Raw genomic sequence first — 17,782 nt, 5'->3', positions numbered from 1 at the left:
CATTCCTTAAAGTGGCCAGTGATTCCTAGTCAATGCCTATAGGCTGCAGCCTCTAATGTGCCTGTGATGGCTGTTTAACAGTCTAATAGCTGTGTGGCAGCTTTCTATCAGTGCAGGAATGCAGATGTATATGCAAAGAAAAATTATTATAAAAAATGTGTTCTGGATAAAACACAACACATTAAACAGTTTACTTTAATATGTTCTTTATTGTTGTGTTTCAGTACCCCGGGAAGTGGTCCCATGTTCAAACCCACCACCGTGGCAGTAGACGGGGAGAAGGGTGAAGAGGGGAGTGCTGTAACCCCTGAGTATGTCCCCCCTGCAGACACTGCCATGGAGGGCTTGTCAGGGGAGGAGAAGAGCAGTGGGGGTCAGGCCTCCCCCAAACCAGCCCCCACTGTCAGCTTCTCCCTGGGGAAGAGCAGCTCATCCCCGGCCGGGGCCTCCAAGGTCAGCGTGTCCTTCTCCTTCGCCAAGAAACCCCCGGTGAAGCTGGAGACGGTCGCAGCAGTGTTCGCTAAACTCCATCAGGATGACGAGGAGGAGGGGGGTGGACAGGAGGAGGGAGGGGAGAAGGCCGCGGGACAGGAGGAGACCTCCGGCTGCAGCACCGAGAGCCCCAAGGGAGGAGGAGGGGGGAATGGAACAGCAGGGCCAGAAGAGGAGGAGGAGCAGCAGGAGGAGCAACTACATCAAGAACAACCAGAGGAAGAGGATGATGGCGCATCCCTAGCCTCCACTCTCAACAAGCTGAAGATGATGATGAAGAAGGAAGAAGGCTGGGCCGGCCAGGAGCCTGAGTACTACCACTACATCCCACCAACTCACTGCAGAGTCAAACCCCGCTTCCAGTTCCTGGTGTTCATGAAGGCCACAGACCAGTGTGAGATCAGGGAGCAAGAAGAAGAAGATGAAGGAGAGAAGGAAGACAAGTTGGTAGCAGAGGTTTCTGAGCAGACACAGCCAAAAGCTACTGAGTGCAAATCAGAGGAGCCAGAGAGAACTCCTGCAGCTCCAGTCACAGAGCCCAGTCCTACTCCCACAGTCACAGAGCCCACTCCTACTCCCACATCACCTAAACTGAAGACTGAAGAGGTCTCTGCCAGCTTCACAGACCCTCCTCCCACAAGGGCCCCCACGCTAGAACCAGACAACAAGCAGGAGGCCCCACTCCCAGTCCCAGAGCCCAACTTGGGCCCCAAAATCCCCACCGGTCCCTTCTTCCTGGTCCTGAGCAAAGACGAGAGCACCACTCTGCAGTGGCCCTCGGAGCTGCTGGATTTTACCAAGGCTCAGCCCGCCCTCTCTTACAGCTGCAACCCCCTGTACTTCGACTTCAAACTGTCCCGCAACAAAGGGGGACGAGCAGCCAAGTCCTCCAAGCCCGCTGGTGAAGGAGCTGAGAAAAAAACCAATCCTGAGGCAGCTGCTGCAGTCAATGAGGGGAATGCTGCTGCCACCACCACCACCACCACCCCTGGGCCCAGCACTGACAACACTGGTAAGGAGCAGCCCTCCATAAAAACAGAGGGTTCCCAAGGGGAGACTGAGGAGCAAAAGCTACAGAGTAGCACAAGCGGAGCCAAGAAGAAGAAAAAGAAGAAAAAGAAGAAGCATAAGAAATCTGGGAAAGGCTCCAAGCGCAAAGAAAAAGAGAAGGGAGCCATAGTGGACGGGGACGCGGAAACTGAGATCCTAGGAGAGAAAACCAAAAAGAAGAAAAAACACAAACGAAAGAAGAGCAAAAACAAAGGTGAGGAGGGGGAAGAAGGAGGTGGTGGTGATAAGGAAAAGCCTAAAGAGGATAAAGCAGTAGCCGCAACGGTTTCTAGTGCTCCCCCAGCACCAGCACCAGCACCAACAGGAACGGAACCTGGGAAGAGGAAACGACCAGCCAAAGAAGCACTTCAGAAGTCCGGGGCAGAGGAAGGTGGGGCAGGGAAAGGTTCTGACGAGGCCAAGCCCTCTGAGGAGCACAACGGCACCAAGCGTCTGAAGACAGACCCCAGCGCCCCACCCAGCGCTTCCTGCTCCTCCTCGGCCCAGAAGAGCCCCGGGCCAGGCAGACCACCCAGCAGTGAGAGTGAGGAGGAAGGAGGTGGAGGCTCTGCTTCCCGATCCAGCCGCCGTAGGTCCACGCCCCGGGAGGGGCGCCGACACCAGAGCGAGGACTCCGGCCGCTCCCGAAGCCACTCGTCACGTCGGGGAGACGGGCGAGGGAGCAGCCGGCGGCGGCACCGCGGCCAGGCCTCCCGTAGCCAGTCAGACTCCAGCAGCTCAGAGCGCTCTTCGAGCGCCTACAGCCGGCGCAGCCGCAGCTACTCAGACAGTTACAGTGACGACAGTGACGGGGGGCGCCACCGGAGACACTCTAAACGCTCCTCTGACTCCGAGTACGATCGACGGGGAAGCAGCGGGCGGCGGCGCTCCAGAAGACGTCACTACTCGTCCTCGTCCTCGGAGGACTCTCGCTCCCGCTCACGCAGCCACAGCCGCAGGAAGAGGCACCAGCGGCGGCACCGGAGCAGCTCCCGGAGCTCTAGCAGCAGGAGCCGCAGCAGCAGCGCCAGGTCATGGAGACGCAGCTACAGCCGCAGTCACAGCTCAGCCAGCCGCTCCTCCAGCTCCACCAAGGGCTCCCCTCACCGGGGTCGGGGAGGCCGGGGGGGCCACAGGGGCCGGGCAGACAGCGCCACACGGCGTCGAGACTTCAACCGCTCCTGCATCTACCGCTCCCAGTCCCCCCGCTCTGCCTCATCACGAGCCCCAAACCGCAACAGCAGCTCCCAGAGCCAGAGGGCAGGGGGGTCCCGGGGAGAAGGAGGAGGAGACCAGAGGAACTCTTCCTCACACTTCACCGCCCGCCAGCTTCTGGATAAGATCCAGTCCAGGAAGGGATCTGATGTCCCAACCACAGGGACCAAGACTGGCGCCAAGATCAAGGACCCACCATCGGGCTACTTTGGGCCCAAACTGCCTCCAGCTCTGGGCAATAAGTCCATGCTGCCCCTGTTCGGTAAGCTGCAGGCAGGGAAGAAATTCCCTGCGATCCCCCTGACCCGGCCCGATGGTGGAGAGAAGTCATCAGCAGGGAAAGGTTCAGATGCTGGGGCAGAGGTCATCCTGATGGAGCCCATCCGGGAGTTCCCCCCACCGCCTCCCCCTCAACCAGCTCATAAGAAAGTGGAGGAGACGGTAGTAGTAGTTCAGGAGGCCCGCCACCTCACCCTGGACACAAGGGTTCTTCATGAGCCCCGGCCGCTGTTCCATCAGGAGCCCTCCATGCTGATGCCCCCATACCAGGGCGAGCCGGGACAGGACCCCTCCCAGAACCCCATGATGGAGCCCCTCATGCCCGACATGCAGCAGCAGCCTCCCCCCATGCACGCCTACCCCAACTACCCCCCGCCCAGCCTGGAGGAAGAGGACATGGGCATGGAGGCAGAGGAGGACGGTCTGGCCCCGCTGGAGAGCCAGCCCATCACCTTCACCCCAGAGGAGATGGAGAAGTACGGCAAGCTGCAGCAGGCTGCCCAGCAGCACATCCAGCAGCAGCTCCTGGCCAAGCACATCAAGACCTTCCCCTCAGCCGCAGCAGCACAGGCTGCAGCGAACATGGCTGCAGCAGCGAACCATCTGCAGCCGGCACCCCCTCCCCCCCAGCAGCAGATGATCCAGATCCACCAGCCTGCTGTGTCTGCAGCCTCGGCTACCTCCCTCACCACAGTACAACACCTCATCCAGCAGCACCATGCTGCTCAGGCTGCAGCCATGGGCATCCACCCACACGGACCCCACCCACACCCCCAGTTAGCCCAGGTCCACCACATCCCCCAGCACCACCTCACCCCCATCTCCCTGTCTCACCTGGGACACTCTCTAGGCCACACTCTGGGCCACCAGTTGGGAGTGGGACACGCTGGACTGATCCCTGCCCACCACACGGCCTTCCTCTCTGGCCAGCCCATACACATTATCCCAGCCTCAGCACTTCATCACCACAGCCCCTTAGCCCTCCACCACATACCACACTCATCCCTCTACCCAACGCTGTTCGCCCCCCGGCACACTAACGCCGCTGCGGCAGCCGCACTGCAGCTCCACCCCTTCCTGCACCCCATTTTCTCAGGGCAGGACCTCCAGCACCCCCCTAACCACGGCTCCTGAGAAAGACCTTCACTAGAGCCATGTGTCCACATCAGAGGAGGGTGTTTTGGCCAGAGCAGGCCTGGTTAAACATCTGAGTAAACATGGAGAGAGGGAGGTGTAGTGGCAGCAGGTGATTATGAGAATATCATCAAAATGGCCACCATTAGACCAATGGCCAGACAGAGGTGCTGTGATATGCTGCCTGTGCAGAGGTAAACAACAGACATTTACTGTGGGCTCTTTGAATGGACCCCTCCTAACAGTTGACTGACATTCACCCTGAGGTTTCTGGACAGGGTGGAGGAGGGTTTGAGGCAACCTCAAATCTAAGACGGCAGTTTGTTTTGAATGGGAACCCAGTTTAAAAAAAAAGAAAAAATAGAATCAGAAACCTCTGGAGTATTTTTTTTGTCCCACAGTTTATAACTGATTGTTGCTGTCATTGTTCTTCTTTGTTTTTACAGCCAAAGAGACGCAGTGGCTGAAGCCATAAGCAGGATGGTGTTGTGGGAAAGGAAAGGGGAGATGGGGACAAGAGGGGGTTTAGGGTGACATCCATGACTGGAAACAGCCTTGACTTTGTAATGTAATCTGGTGGCTCTAGTCTACTGCCTGAATTCTGTTGTCATTAATATCTAATGTTCTCACATGACTACTTGCTCTATTCATGACCCGTAATATTCACCAACAATTTGTAATACGGTATAGTGTACATAGATCACTGAGCAATGTGAAGTATCCCTCTAATATGATGGGCATATAAGGGATGTTCTTTATTACTGACTAATGAAATGTTACCCATAAGGAAATTAAAATGGTCACTGGTGGGGGAACACCGATAAGAGGTTGGGCAAAGCTCATGTTTTATTGGAGGTACTGTGGGGGGGGGGGGGGGGGGTCACACCCTCTTAGTGCTGTAGGGTTAAAGGTCATGTTGTTCCAAGTGGTAGTGGTTGTATTTCGAAATGACTTGCACTGAAATCTGTACATCAAGATGCTGCTTTCGCATCATGTAACAAATGTATGATTGTAGTATACTGCAATAATTGTATTTTTTTTGTTTCTAAATTATTTTCCAAAATGCTCCTCAAAATGTTTTTCCTCTTGTGTAATTTTTGCTCAATGTAAATAAAATTGCTGTAGTTAACCCCAATAACATTCTAGAGGTTTGTTGCTACTGTAAAAAAAAAAATAATAATAACTGAAGGAACGAAGATGGACAAGAATACTTTATCAAGACATTTTCTGAACTATTATCCTGTATGGGAAGGATTGGGTGACGGGACTGCCCTGTAAGAGGCAGCCATGGTATGTCTTTTTTAAATATGATGCGTCAGCAAATAAAGAGTTTTGAGTTGCTACATGTCTGTCTGTCGTAACTATGTTTAGCTGGTGAAGAGTGAAGTAGTGGTATGAGTAAGGGTTGTGAGCAATACATAGGGAAAAAGTCCAGTTTGGGTACTTCCAGTATGGTACGTTATAGTAACAGATACCAGCACAAACATGCATTCGTTACTTACTGTGGCAAACGGCTCCTGAAACTGCAATGAAAATGAATTTCTCATTCTCAGCACAAGCTTCTTGAGATGTCTGCATGTTGCATGCAGCCCTTTTTAGACTAGAGGACAAGTCTAGAGGATTTTCCATCTGTTTTGACTCTTCTGAAGGTTATGGATTGCTGAGCTGTCACTAGATGGCGCCAGAGCTCAGTAAGTTTTATGTAGCCTCACTTACAGCTAGCTGTTCATCAAGACCAGGAGTCAGACTGTCTAATTTCAGCGTAAAACTTTTAATCCATAGTTTATCTACCTGCTGCAACATTACATGCTTATTGCTCACCCAGGATTGTATTTGAAGTAAATGGATTGTATGAAAATATGCACTCGGGACTGTGTGGTTTTGAATAAGCGTGTCTGCTAAATTACTAACATGTCAGATGTGATGGTAGGGGTTCCTGTGCACACTCCGGATAGGTCCCCTCAAGTACTAAAGTCTTGAAAGTAATTTGATTTCAAACAGTGGAAGGAAAACCCTCTTAGCTTGACTGTTGTAAATTTAAACTCCATATTGTATGACAGGATCTGACATTTTAAGCAAGATAATTATTTAAACTATGGGGTATGCTTTATATCCATTGTTAGTTTTGACCCATACCGAATTTAATTGCTAGATTACATGGAATATAATGTACACTTCAGAGACAGATTTAAGACCAGTTGTTTTTAAAATGTTTAATTTTTGATCTTCAGAGAATTACAATTTGAACCTTGGTTGCACTAACATAGTGAGACTAGGGCCAAGCAAATGTCCAGACAATTTACATTTTGAAAGTGTGACGACAATACACCTTGTATAGATAGTTTCTCAAAACACGACAAGCAGAATATTTCATCACTTTTGTGTTTTTGTTCTTACTAAATCGGTCTGTAGCTTGTGCACAGGTCCCGGTCCCTCCCTCCCTGGGCTACATACATGTATTGGTTCATCTGACATAAGTATTCTCCAGGCAGTGTCATTCGGATGTGTGATGAGGTGCAACATCAGCTTTTCATCCATTTCCAGATAACTTTTTTTTCTGTCCATTTTGGGAAAAAGAGCAAACAGCCAAATAATGCTTCAAATAGATGGTGAAGATGGAAGCACCCACAAGGCAATGGAGAACTCATTATAGGGGAGACGAAGGCAAGGAAATGGACCTTGAAGGAGAATTCGTTTGAAATAAGGTAGAGAACATTTCATGACTGGCTATCTCACCCACCTACGGCTTCACACACAGGCCGTCAGGTGGATGACCGCCGAGATGAGTGGCAGGTGTCAGCGAGCTGGAGTTATGGATGCAAGGTTCCACGTTGTTCAGTTTGAAGTCAAATTAAAGTATAGACACTGAGTGCAAAAACATTAAGGACGCCTGCTCTTTCCATAACAGGCTGACCAGGTGAAAGCTATGATCCCTTATTGATGTCACTTGTTAAATCCACTTCAATCAGTATAAATGGAGGATATGGATAAAAAATTAAAAAATGTAAGCCTTGAGACATGGATTGTATATGTGTGCCACTCTGAATGGGCAAGACAAAAGAGTGCCTTTGAACAGGGTATGCTAGTAGGTGCCAGGCGCACTGGTTAGTGTCAAGAACTGCAACGCTGTTTATTACGCTCATCAGCTTCCCGTGTGTGTCACTAATGGTCCACCGTCCAAGGGACATCCAGCCAACTTGACAACTGTGGGAGGCATTGGAATCAACATGGGCCAGCATCCCTGTGGACCGCTTTCAATACCTTGCAGAGTCCATGCCCAGATGAATTGAGGCTGTTCTGAGGGCAAAAGGTGCAACTCACATTAGGAAGGCATCCTTAATGTGTTGTACACTCAGTGTATGTGTCTTGCTTAACACCCATTTACCTGGTGCAAACAAAGAGTGGTTGAAATAGAAGTGGGTGACAAAAACCCATGGAAATTAAAAGACGGATAATTCCTCGCCTTCCGATCGGAAAACAATACTTTCAAGGAGCTCTCTGATTAGAAGACGAGCCTAATTTATCACCGTTCACGTATCTTATGGGCTTATTGTGCAAAAATGTCCAAGACCAACGCAAAACTGTGGTTGCAGACGCGGTCATGGTCAGCCCAGGTACTTGACCACCAGGAACATGACCACACAGGTGAGCAGCATCCCTCCAATCATGATGAACTTATCCTGGGTGGCCCTCTTCTCGATCAGCCTCATCACCGTGTTGGACAGACCCAGCATGTTGGCCACATCCAGCATCTTCTTGTGGGTCCCCTGGATTTAGGGAAGACCGAGGAGAGAAAAGACATCAAACATTAGCTGCTGAAGTTCCATTGATTGTGCTGTTGTTTCCTGAAGAACAAGCTGAAGTTAGTTATTAATGGGTATTCTGCTTCATTGCTGTTTGTGGGAATACTGTATACACAGTCGTATCATAACCTGCATTTAGCCTGGTCATGACAAAGCTCTATTCAACTGATTAGGGAGAGGCTGTCTGAGGAACCACACCCAGCCATTCTGTCCTCCCGGTCTGTCCCTCAGCTGTTTCTCACGGCCAGCCCATCTGATCACCAGACGCCCTGATAACAGGAGGCCTACAGCAGCCTCCACCAGGAACACCATCTCTTCTCCTCCCTGGAAATATGTACTTAGCCTGCTGCTGACGACCAGCACCACACACTTCTACTACACATAGTGATCGTTACAGAGGACAGAAACCGGGGGTTTGTTTTGGAATACTGATTCCTCTCTCTGGGATACCGTCGACAGGGACCTGCCCTGCCGTGTCACGGTCAGTGTTCCTTGGCAAAGTGTCAACAACAAAAAAAAACAGATCCTCAAAAAGTTCTACAGCTGCACCATTGAGAGCATCTTGACTTGCTGCATCACCGCTTGGTATGGCAACTGCTTGGCATCCACTACGAAGGGTAGTGCGTATGGCCCAGCACATCACTGGGGCCGAGCTCCCTGCCATCCAGGACCTCTATTCCAGGCGGTGTCAGAGGAAGGCCCTAAAAATTGTCAAAGACTCCAGCCCCCCAAGTGATAGACTTATTTCTCCTACCGCACGGCAAGCGGTACCGATGCACCAAGTCTGGAACCAACAGGACCCTGAACAGCTTCTACCACCAAGCCATAAGAATGCTAAATAGTTAACCAAATAGCTACCAGGACTATCAGCATTTTGCACTCTTTCGACTCATCACATACGCTGCTGCTAGTGCTTATTATCTATCCTGTAGCCTCATCACTTTACCCCTACCTATATGTACATATCTACCTCAATTACATCGTACCCCTGCACATCAACTCAGTACTGGTACCCCGTGTATATAGCCAAGTTATCGTTACTCATTGTGTATTCATTCTCTGTATATTTTCTCGCTCTGCATTGTTGGGAAAGGCCCATATGTAAGCATTTCACTGTTCGTCTACACCTGCGGTTTACGAAGCATGTGACAAATGAAATGTGATTTGTAAGGGGAAACACACACCTTGAGCGTGCCCCTCTGGTCCCGGAGTCCGGTGAGGATGCTGCTGCCGCTGCCCAGGAGGTCGTCCATGCCTCGGTGTGCGTTGTTCAGGTTGGAGTTTAACTGCAACGTCTCGTCTATGGGGATGGAGGTGTCTGAATCCTGTAGGGGACAATACCGGTAACATCTCAACAATGTTCCCCTAATAAATGTGTTTAGGTTTAATTGCCCATGTTACACCAGTTGTGGTGTGTCAAGCAGAGTTAGTATGCATGTTTTAGGTTATCATTACATGACTGCAGACATTACTGTAGTGCTACTTGGGAGATGAGTGGGCCACTACTACTGACGTTGGTGGTGAAGGTACGACTCATGAGCTCCTCCCTCTCTCGGTCCTGGGTCTCTCGTGAGTAGCGACGGTGCTGGAAGTTCCTCAGTGCCGTCTGGAGGTGCTGAACATCATACTTCAGCTGGTCTACCCGCCTGCGGAGGGGACACAGACAGAGACCACATTCTTCTTACCCCCCCAGCCGAATAATGGCAGAGGAAATTTCAGAGGGTAGAAATGGCAGCCTTTGCCTCCAGCTCCATCCAGCATTCCAGGACTGTGGTTCAGTCACTCCTTCTTCACTAACTCATGACATCTCCCTTGGTATGCACTGTATGGATGTCTTCTAGCTCTCAATAAAAGCTTTCTATCATCATCACTAAGATAAGTCAACATGCCTGCCTTCTTCCCAATCTGACTTCTCCTCTTCTCCACCTGGCTGAAACACCTGAGGGCCTGTCTCCCTCCACCCCTCTCTCCTCCTGAGCATCACCTGCTCGTGGCTCAGCCCTGCGGCCCAAGCGTACTGTAGCTGTCCTGAGATCAGAGGAGAGCTGTGGGACGGGGCGCAGCAGTTTGTCCCTTGGGGCCTGTTTACCCGGCTCTGAAGTGACGCCTTGCCCAACACGGCAGGAATGCCGGTGATGACGGGGCTTCCGAGGGAATGTTTTCACAGAGCCGCGTCGCCACAGGGGATGAGAAACACACTGCCTGTTTCATCTAGCTTGCGACCTCGTCCCAATCCCACCCATCTTTATGAAACATTCATCGCCATGCCATCTCTGGTGTATTTGGGTCACCGATGCAGTTTATGAGTACTCACAGTTTGGCGTTCTGACGCCGGTTTGTCGGTTCTTTGCTAGCCAGGATTTCCAGACGTTCCAAATGGCTGAAGATCTGGTCGATTCTGGCCTGCAGCTCGTTCTCCAACACTGGAGAGCACACACACAATTAAACACACCCTGAACAGTTGTTTCACTCCCAAAATAGGCCAATCTTATTCAAAATAAAATGTTAAAGTTACTTTCATTCTAACAAATCAGACAAGACAGATGATGTCAGTGGTTTGTCACACTGTAGTTAGTTTCCCCATTCCATGCTACCATGGAATACAGCCCCACGGTTTCAGGTGAATCCAAGAGAGGGATGAAAGCAAATGTGTTATTTCCTCAAACTTCGCAGAGGAAGTTAATCCACATTGAAACAAAGGGCCTTGTACATGATCTCTTCATGAAGACAAATCAGCCACTGATTCTTATTTGAAGTCAGATATCTATCGTTACACCCGTTTCATTCTCAGACTGCTGAGATTCTAGATAGCGTTTGATTCCAAGGTGACAGCAGCACTAGGCTTGTGGGAAGCTTTTATCTGCCCTTTAAAAGGACTAGCACCATCTTGTCCCCAGCCCTCTCCCGTCCTGACTGAGTGACTCCTCGCTCGGACGCCTGCTGCTTCCTTCCACCCTCTAACATGCGAGATGATGTCATTGTCACGACTGGGCGGCCGACTGGCTGCCACCATTATCTTTAGAGAAGACTTCCCAGTCGTCCCTCTTCCCAGTCGCCACCCCTATGCTTCCTGCCCTGGCACCAGCCTGGCTCACAGAACATTGCCCGCCCTGCCCACCGCCCAAAACAATCAGTAGGGAGGGCACAGCTTGGCTCAAAGGGCTGCACAACACTGGAGAAGGGGAAAATATGTAAATACTGCCTAGTTGTAAATTCCAAATTTATAATTAACAAAAATATAAAAACGCAACAATTTTAAATATTTTACTGAGTTACAGTTCATAAGGAAATCAGTGAAATTAAATAAATTCATTAGGCCCTCATCTATGGATTTCACATGACTGGGAATACAGATATGCATTTGTTGGTCACAGATACCGTAAAAAAAAAGGTAGGGGCCTGGATCATAAAACCAGTCAATATCTGGCCACCATTTTCTTAATGCAGCGCGAATAAAGAGTTGATCAGGCTGTTGATTGTGGTCCCACTTCTCTTCAATGACTGTGAGAAGTTGCTGGATATTGGCTGGAATGCGCTGTCGTACACATCGATCCAGAGCATCCCAAACATGCTCAATGGGTGACGTGTCTGCTGAGTATGCAGGCCATGGAAGAACTGGGACATTTTCAGCTTCCAGGAAATGTGAACAGATCCTTGCGGCATGGGGTTGTGCATTATCATGCTGAAACATGAAGTGATGGCGGCGGATGAATGGCACAATGGGCCTCGGGAACTCGTCACAGTATCTCTGTGCATTCAAATTGCCATCAATAAAATGCAATTGTGCTCGTTGTCCGTAGCTTATGCCTTACAACGTTGACATCAACAAACCGCTCGCAAACACAACGCAAACACACTGTCTGCAATCTGCCCAGTACAGCTGAAACCAGGATTAATCCGTGAAGAGCACACTTCTCCAGCATGCCAGTGGCCATAGAAGGTGAGCATTTGCCCACTGAAGTCGGTTACAACGCAGATCTGCAGTCAGGTCAAGACCCTGGTGAGAGCGACGAGCACGCAGATGAGCTTCCCTGATACGGTTTCTGACAGCTTGTGCAGAAATTCTGCAGTTGTGCAAACCCACAGTTTCATCAGCTGTCTGGGTGGCTGGGCTCAGACAATCCCGCAGGTGAAGAAGCCAGATGTGAAGGTCCTGGGCTGGCCTGGTTACATGTGGTCTGTGGTTGTGAGGCCAGTTGGACGTACTGCCAAATTCTGTAAACGACGTTGGAGGCAGCTTATTGTAGAGAAATAAACATTCAATTGGCATTAGCTCTGTTGGACAGTCCTGCAGTCAGCATGCCAATTGCACGCTCCCTCAAAACTTGAGACTTCTGTGGCCTTGTGTGACAAAACTGCACATTTTAGAGTAACCTTTTTTTGACCCCAGAACAAGGTGCACCTGTGTAATGATCACGCTGTTTAATCAGCTTCTTGATATGCCACATCTGTCGGGTGGATGGATTATCTTGGCAAAGGAAAAATGCTCACTAACAGGGATGTAAACACATTTTTGAGAAATAAGCTTTTTGTGCATATGGAACATTTCTGGGATATTTCATTTCAGCTCATGAAACATTTGACCAACACTTTACATGTTGCATTTCTATTTTTGTACAATGTAGATACGATGGATGGTGGAACAAAGGTTGACACTTGCAACATTAATTGAATGCAGAAGATCCATTATTTAGAAAGAGTAAACTCACAGTGGACAGACTGACGATCTGTGTTCTCCAGGCGTCCCATGAGCGACTGCACCTCCTGTATTTGCCTGATCAAAGAGGACAGAGAGTAAAGATATATAATTATTCCTAGGCTACCGTAAATATTAAGCAGAGGTCTATATGGAAGCTCTATGGAAACGTAATGTTAGATAAAGGTCTATTGAATAGACAAGGAACTATACAATGGCATGTGGCAATGTAATACACACGCTAGATACGTAAACTCCAGACAGTGAATTAATGGTGCTTTCAAGACTACTAGGAACTCGGGTTTGGGGGGCGAAACAAGGTAAAATCATGACGTCAGTGATCTTTAGGTCAGAAAGTCGGAACTCTAAAAATATGAGTTTCCGACTTGGATGACTGTTCAAAACGATGTTTCCAAGTCAGAGCTAGTTTTTTTTTACGAGTTCCTATTAGTTTTGAATTCACTTTAGTCAAATATTTCTGAGTTCCCAGTTGGTTTGAACGCGGCGTACCGTTACAGTAGTGATAGTTTAATATTGTTGGTCATCGATCTATGGCTATCTATTAGCTGGTTGGCTAGCTAATAGATCATGACCACTAATGGAAGGGGTTAGTTAAAACTATCTTTGTCATGAAATGTTATTAGCTAGCCAGCTAGTTACAGTAACGCGGTATATCGTAAGGCAATTGAGCTACGTTAGCTGTCTTAATTTTTTTTGAAAGAGAACAGAAACACTCACTTATTTGTTTGATGGTACAATGTTTCCATTTTCCTTTATGTTTCAAGACACAATCCACACAAAAATACCCTCGGTTTATAGAGGAATACCTTTATCCGGTTTTATTGTGAAACTGAAAACAAGTGGATTTTTGTGCAAAGCACACGTCATCAGTTGAGAAGATTTGTGTACGGAAATGGAATAACGGAAGCTCCACCGAGTGATTAAAGCCAAAGAACTGCTGCAGCGACACTACGAGGCAGGTACAGGTAGTTCGACAGCTCCAATCAAACAATGTAGAAGCGGAAATTTAGGAAAATCCTAAATAAAATGATTTAAAGTTAGTGTAATTTAAACCATATTCATGTTTTCTCTCTTACCTTTCACCACCAAAATATGGAATGATAATAGCCTACATTTATGAAGTGAAAGTGAGCTTTCTAGATTTGAGTGATGCTTTTAAATCATGTATCTATTTTGGTTAATTTGATCTGTGAAGGTGAACGGAAAGGCACTGGAGCAACGAACCGCCCTTGCTGTCTCTGCCTGGCCGGTTCCCCTCTCTCCACTGGGATTCTCTGCCTCTAATCCTATTACAGAGGCTGAGTCACTGGTTTACTGGTGCTCTTCCATGCCATCCCTAGGAGGGGTGTGCCACTTGAGTGGGTTGAGTCACTGACGTGATCTTCCTGTCCGGGTTGGCGTCCCCCCTTGGGTTGACCCGTGGGGGAGATATTCGTGGGCTATACTCGGCCTTGTCTCAGGATGGTAAATTGGTGGTTGAAGATATCCCTCTAGTGGTGTGGGGGGCTGTGCTTTGGCAAAGTGTGTGGGGTTATATCCTGCCTGTTTGGCCCTGTCCAGGGGTATTTTCAGATGGGGCCACAGTGTCTCCCGACCCCTCCTGTCTCAACCTCCAGTATTTATGCTGCAGTAGTTTATGTGTCGAGGGGTTAGGGTCAGTCTGTTATATCTGCAGTAATTCTCCTGTCTTATCCGGTGTCCTGTGTGAATTTAAGTATGCTCTCTCCAATTCTCTCTCTTTTTCTCTTTTTCGCTCTTTCTCTCTTTCTTTCTTTTGTTCTTTCTCTCTCTGGGAAGACCTGAACCCTTGGACCATGCCTCAGGACTACCTGGCCTGATGACTCCTTACTGTCCCCAGTCCACCTGGTTGTGCTGCTGCTCCAGTTTCAACTGTTCTGCCTGCGGCTATGGAACCCTGACCTGTTCACCGGACGTGCTACCATGTCCCAGACCTGCTGTTTTCAACTCTCTAGAGACAGCAGGAGCGGTAGAGATACTCTGAAAAGCCAACTGACATTTACTCCTGAGGTGCTGACCTGTTGCACCCTCGACAACCACTGTGATTATTATTATTTGACCCTGCTGGTCATGTATGAACATTTGAACATCTTGGCCATGTTCTGTAATAATCTCTACCTGACACAGCCTGAAGAGGACTGGCCACCCCTTATAGCCTTCCTCTCTAGGTTTCTTCCAATGTTCTGGCCTTTCTAGGGAGTTTTTCCTAGCCACTGTGCTTCTACACCTGTTTTGCTTGCTGTTTGGGGTTTTAGGCTGGGTTTCTGTACAGTACTTTGTGACATCAGCTGATGTAACAAGGGCTTTATAAATACATTTGATTGATTGATATTCTCAGCTTTTTACATGTCATATATCTTACCTTTAATCTGAATCACAGACAGTGTTCTTTCTGTTCCCACAAAAAACATCCTCTCCCCACAATCCAATCAGGGCTCATCTGTTGACGGGGAGACGCATGTAACTGGAAAGACTTAATGAGAAGACGTCTCCAGGCAAAGTTTTGTCAGCTCACCCTGGCTTTGTCTAATTATCCCTTTTTCCACAGATTGGTGTCGGAATACACCTGTCTGTCCATCCTGGATTCCCTCCTCTGCCCGCGGATACAGACAGACCAACAATAATGATATCAAACTTTCCACGGACAGATGAGATTGGGAGAAGTCACAAATGGCGGCACCCAGGATGAATGAGGATGAGGTAAAGTGTCAGATGGTTTGTTAAGCTGCCCATCAAATTCTCTCTCCCTTTCAATGAGTGTGTGAAACAGACGTGGTTTGATTTCTCAGAATTATGCTGCTACTGAGTGGTGTCCCCCCCCCCCCCTGAGATGTTAACAATGGATCCTTAGTGATCCAGAAGAGAGAATCATCCTGGGGCTATCCCTGGCACCCCTACAAAACCACACCTCACATCAGCTCTCTCTCTCTCTCCCACGCTCCATCAGCCTACGACTGGGGATGCATGAGGGTATGAGCAGAGCAGCCAAACAAGTGCAGGTGTTCCATTGACAGATACTATATGTTCAGGGAAATTGGCTCTTATTGTCTCTATAATGTGTTATTGTTTACCCCACATAGCACAACCGACCTATCATGAGAGAGATGGTTTGCTGAGCCTGTTGGTTGATGGTTGACACTTGTCTCTCCAGGCTACTTGCTTCTCAACAGAGGCCTGTTTTAACCCACCCCCACATGTCAAAAAAACATGATTCATGTTCAAGCCACTTCTTGCTCTTGCTGCTCACCATTTTCGGTTGTCATAACACCTCCCCAGTGCAGTGGTGGGATATGTTAGGATTTAACATGTAGCTCAGACAAGTAGAGAAGGAGAGGAAGGGCCCCTACGAGCCCTTTGGCAGATTATGTGAGGCGTATTTGCCTCCCTTCTGAGGTCGTAGGGTCCTCACTGTTTGTCCTCTATCTTTCAGCCCTGGAGAAAGGAGGAGCTGAGTTTACCGGTCCCCCCCCCCCCCCCCCACACACACACACACCTGAGCACCACAGGCAGATACTGACACCTAGACTCCAGGTGTGGAGCATGCTCGCTTCACTCTGATTGACCAAGTCATCATCATGTGTCCATTTCAACCCCGCTCCTGCTAAACTCCCCTATTCTGTTACATTCAGGTACATCAGTCACTGGACCCACCTATAGGGAAAGAGACAAAGAAGAACTGTGTAGGTAGGGTTGAATTAGGGTTTGTTGTTGAGGTTATCAGGATAGGTCTAGTGTGAAGATGGATGGTGGAGATGTTTAGCCCTGTGTGTGTGGCATCTTTTCTGAACCACCAGTAAGACACCCTATTTTCTGATGCCAGCGCTGGATCCCTGGGGCCGTCAAAAGCAGTTTCCTGGAACTAGAGAGGATTTTGAGCCGGATCAGTCTCCCTCTCCTGGCTAGACACCATGGCAGCAGCACTGTTGTTAGGTGGAGGAACTCACCCGTCCCACTGAATGAGTCCCCTATGCCTTTGTTTTAAACATAAAGGGAAAATGATATGTTATTAAATCACTTATATTTAATGCACTGAACGATCCTTCTCAGGCAAAATAATACATTATAACTCTACAATCATAGCCCCGGAGAGACAAAATGAAGAGCCCAATTATGACGAGCTAAATTGCTTCAGGGCAACGATGTTTGGATACCAGTCATTTTTTGGAAGGCAACTGATCTTCTCATTCTCCTGAGGGAAATTATCAGTTTGTCTTTGAAGCCGTGATGAAAGGTTGAATGAAAGCAGATGAGTACCTGTCAAAAAAGAGAGGGAGAATTCATAAGGTCTCTGTGTCTATGTGGACCAAGGAGAGAGGTTCGACCTGCATTTGTTTCTGCTCTTTGGCTGTAATGGAGCACAGCAGTGTGTAGAGGTGAGAGGGGTGAGAGGGGCGCGCCCACCCAGAGATAGGAGGTGGTGAAATGACTGCCCTGAAGATACTGGTGAGTCTCTCATTCTCACTCTCCCCTTCTCTCTCCTTCTCTCGCCCCCCTCTACCTGCTGCCTTTCTGGCCTGAGAGAGCACAGGGAGCGTGGATCATGCAGCTGTCAGCCTCACACACACACACACACACACAGCCCTGTGGCCATACCACCTAGGAGTGGTGACACCTAGACCCCGGAGCATGTGCTGTCTCAGTGAGGATGAGAGATCATGTCCACCCCCATGACTGGATGACATGATGTCTCGCTGCACTCTGCTCTCTTCACCGGGCTCCTCACTGGGCTTCCCCTGCCTTCCAGTAGCATTACACAGTGACAGCTTCCTATCCACAGTCATGCACAAGGGTTTAATCACACTCTCATCATCAAGTCATATGTGTCAATGAGTCTTAAAATGTGGTTTTGAGGAAGTCAAAAGAAAAGATAGATGATAGATTGATGAATACTTTAATTGTGATACTGAAATGAATGAATTGGGGAATTGGTTTCGAACTAACACTTATGTGTCCACATATTTGATTATTATCCAATAATTTAGAGGTTTGATTTTACAGATATAGGATCTTAATTTGATCACTCTTTTGTTGCTAAGAATTTTCCCACACAGCAGGAAATGCAAATTTATAGTTT

General features: G+C 48.7%; 2 protein-coding genes across 12 annotated transcripts in view; one reads left to right on the top strand and one right to left on the bottom strand.

Moving 5' to 3' along the window:
- Window positions 1-5,513, top strand: part of LOC110538223 (G patch domain-containing protein 8) — a 34,310-nt gene extending 28,797 nt beyond the window's left edge. For all 9 annotated transcript variants that reach the window (XM_021624895.2, XM_021624898.2, XM_021624897.2 and 6 more), the window contains one exon: window positions 225-5,513. In XM_021624895.2, the coding sequence (XP_021480570.2) occupies window positions 225-4,170 (3,946 nt within the window). In that variant the 3' untranslated portion in view covers window positions 4,171-5,513. The remainder of the gene's footprint in view (window positions 1-224) is intronic.
- An 855-nt stretch (window positions 5,514-6,368) lies between these two features.
- Window positions 6,369-13,631, bottom strand: LOC110538226 (Golgi SNAP receptor complex member 2). 3 transcript variants are annotated; one of them, XM_021624912.2, is made up of 7 exons: window positions 13,408-13,631; window positions 12,683-12,747; window positions 10,288-10,396; window positions 9,487-9,619; window positions 9,158-9,298; window positions 7,732-7,937; window positions 6,369-7,633 (listed from the first exon to the last, which is right to left on the bottom strand). In XM_021624912.2, exons 1-6 carry the CDS (start codon window positions 13,434-13,436, stop codon window positions 7,776-7,778), a joined length of 639 nt encoding a protein of 212 aa, XP_021480587.1. In that variant the 5' UTR covers window positions 13,437-13,631; the 3' UTR covers window positions 6,369-7,633; window positions 7,732-7,775. The 3 variants fall into 3 exon arrangements, with proteins under 3 accessions (XP_021480587.1, XP_021480585.1, XP_036794183.1); XM_021624910.2 differs by having other exon boundaries at window positions 6,369-7,937; XM_036938288.1 differs by lacking the exon at window positions 13,408-13,631 and adding an exon at window positions 12,910-12,981 and having other exon boundaries at window positions 6,369-7,937.
- Between the last annotated feature and the right edge of the window lie 4,151 nt (window positions 13,632-17,782).

This window comes from Oncorhynchus mykiss, chromosome 12, assembly GCF_013265735.2.
Source record: "Oncorhynchus mykiss isolate Arlee chromosome 12, USDA_OmykA_1.1, whole genome shotgun sequence".
Lineage (NCBI taxonomy): Eukaryota > Metazoa > Chordata > Actinopteri > Salmoniformes > Salmonidae > Oncorhynchus > Oncorhynchus mykiss.
This window is presented reverse-complemented; position numbering and strand designations above follow the sequence as displayed.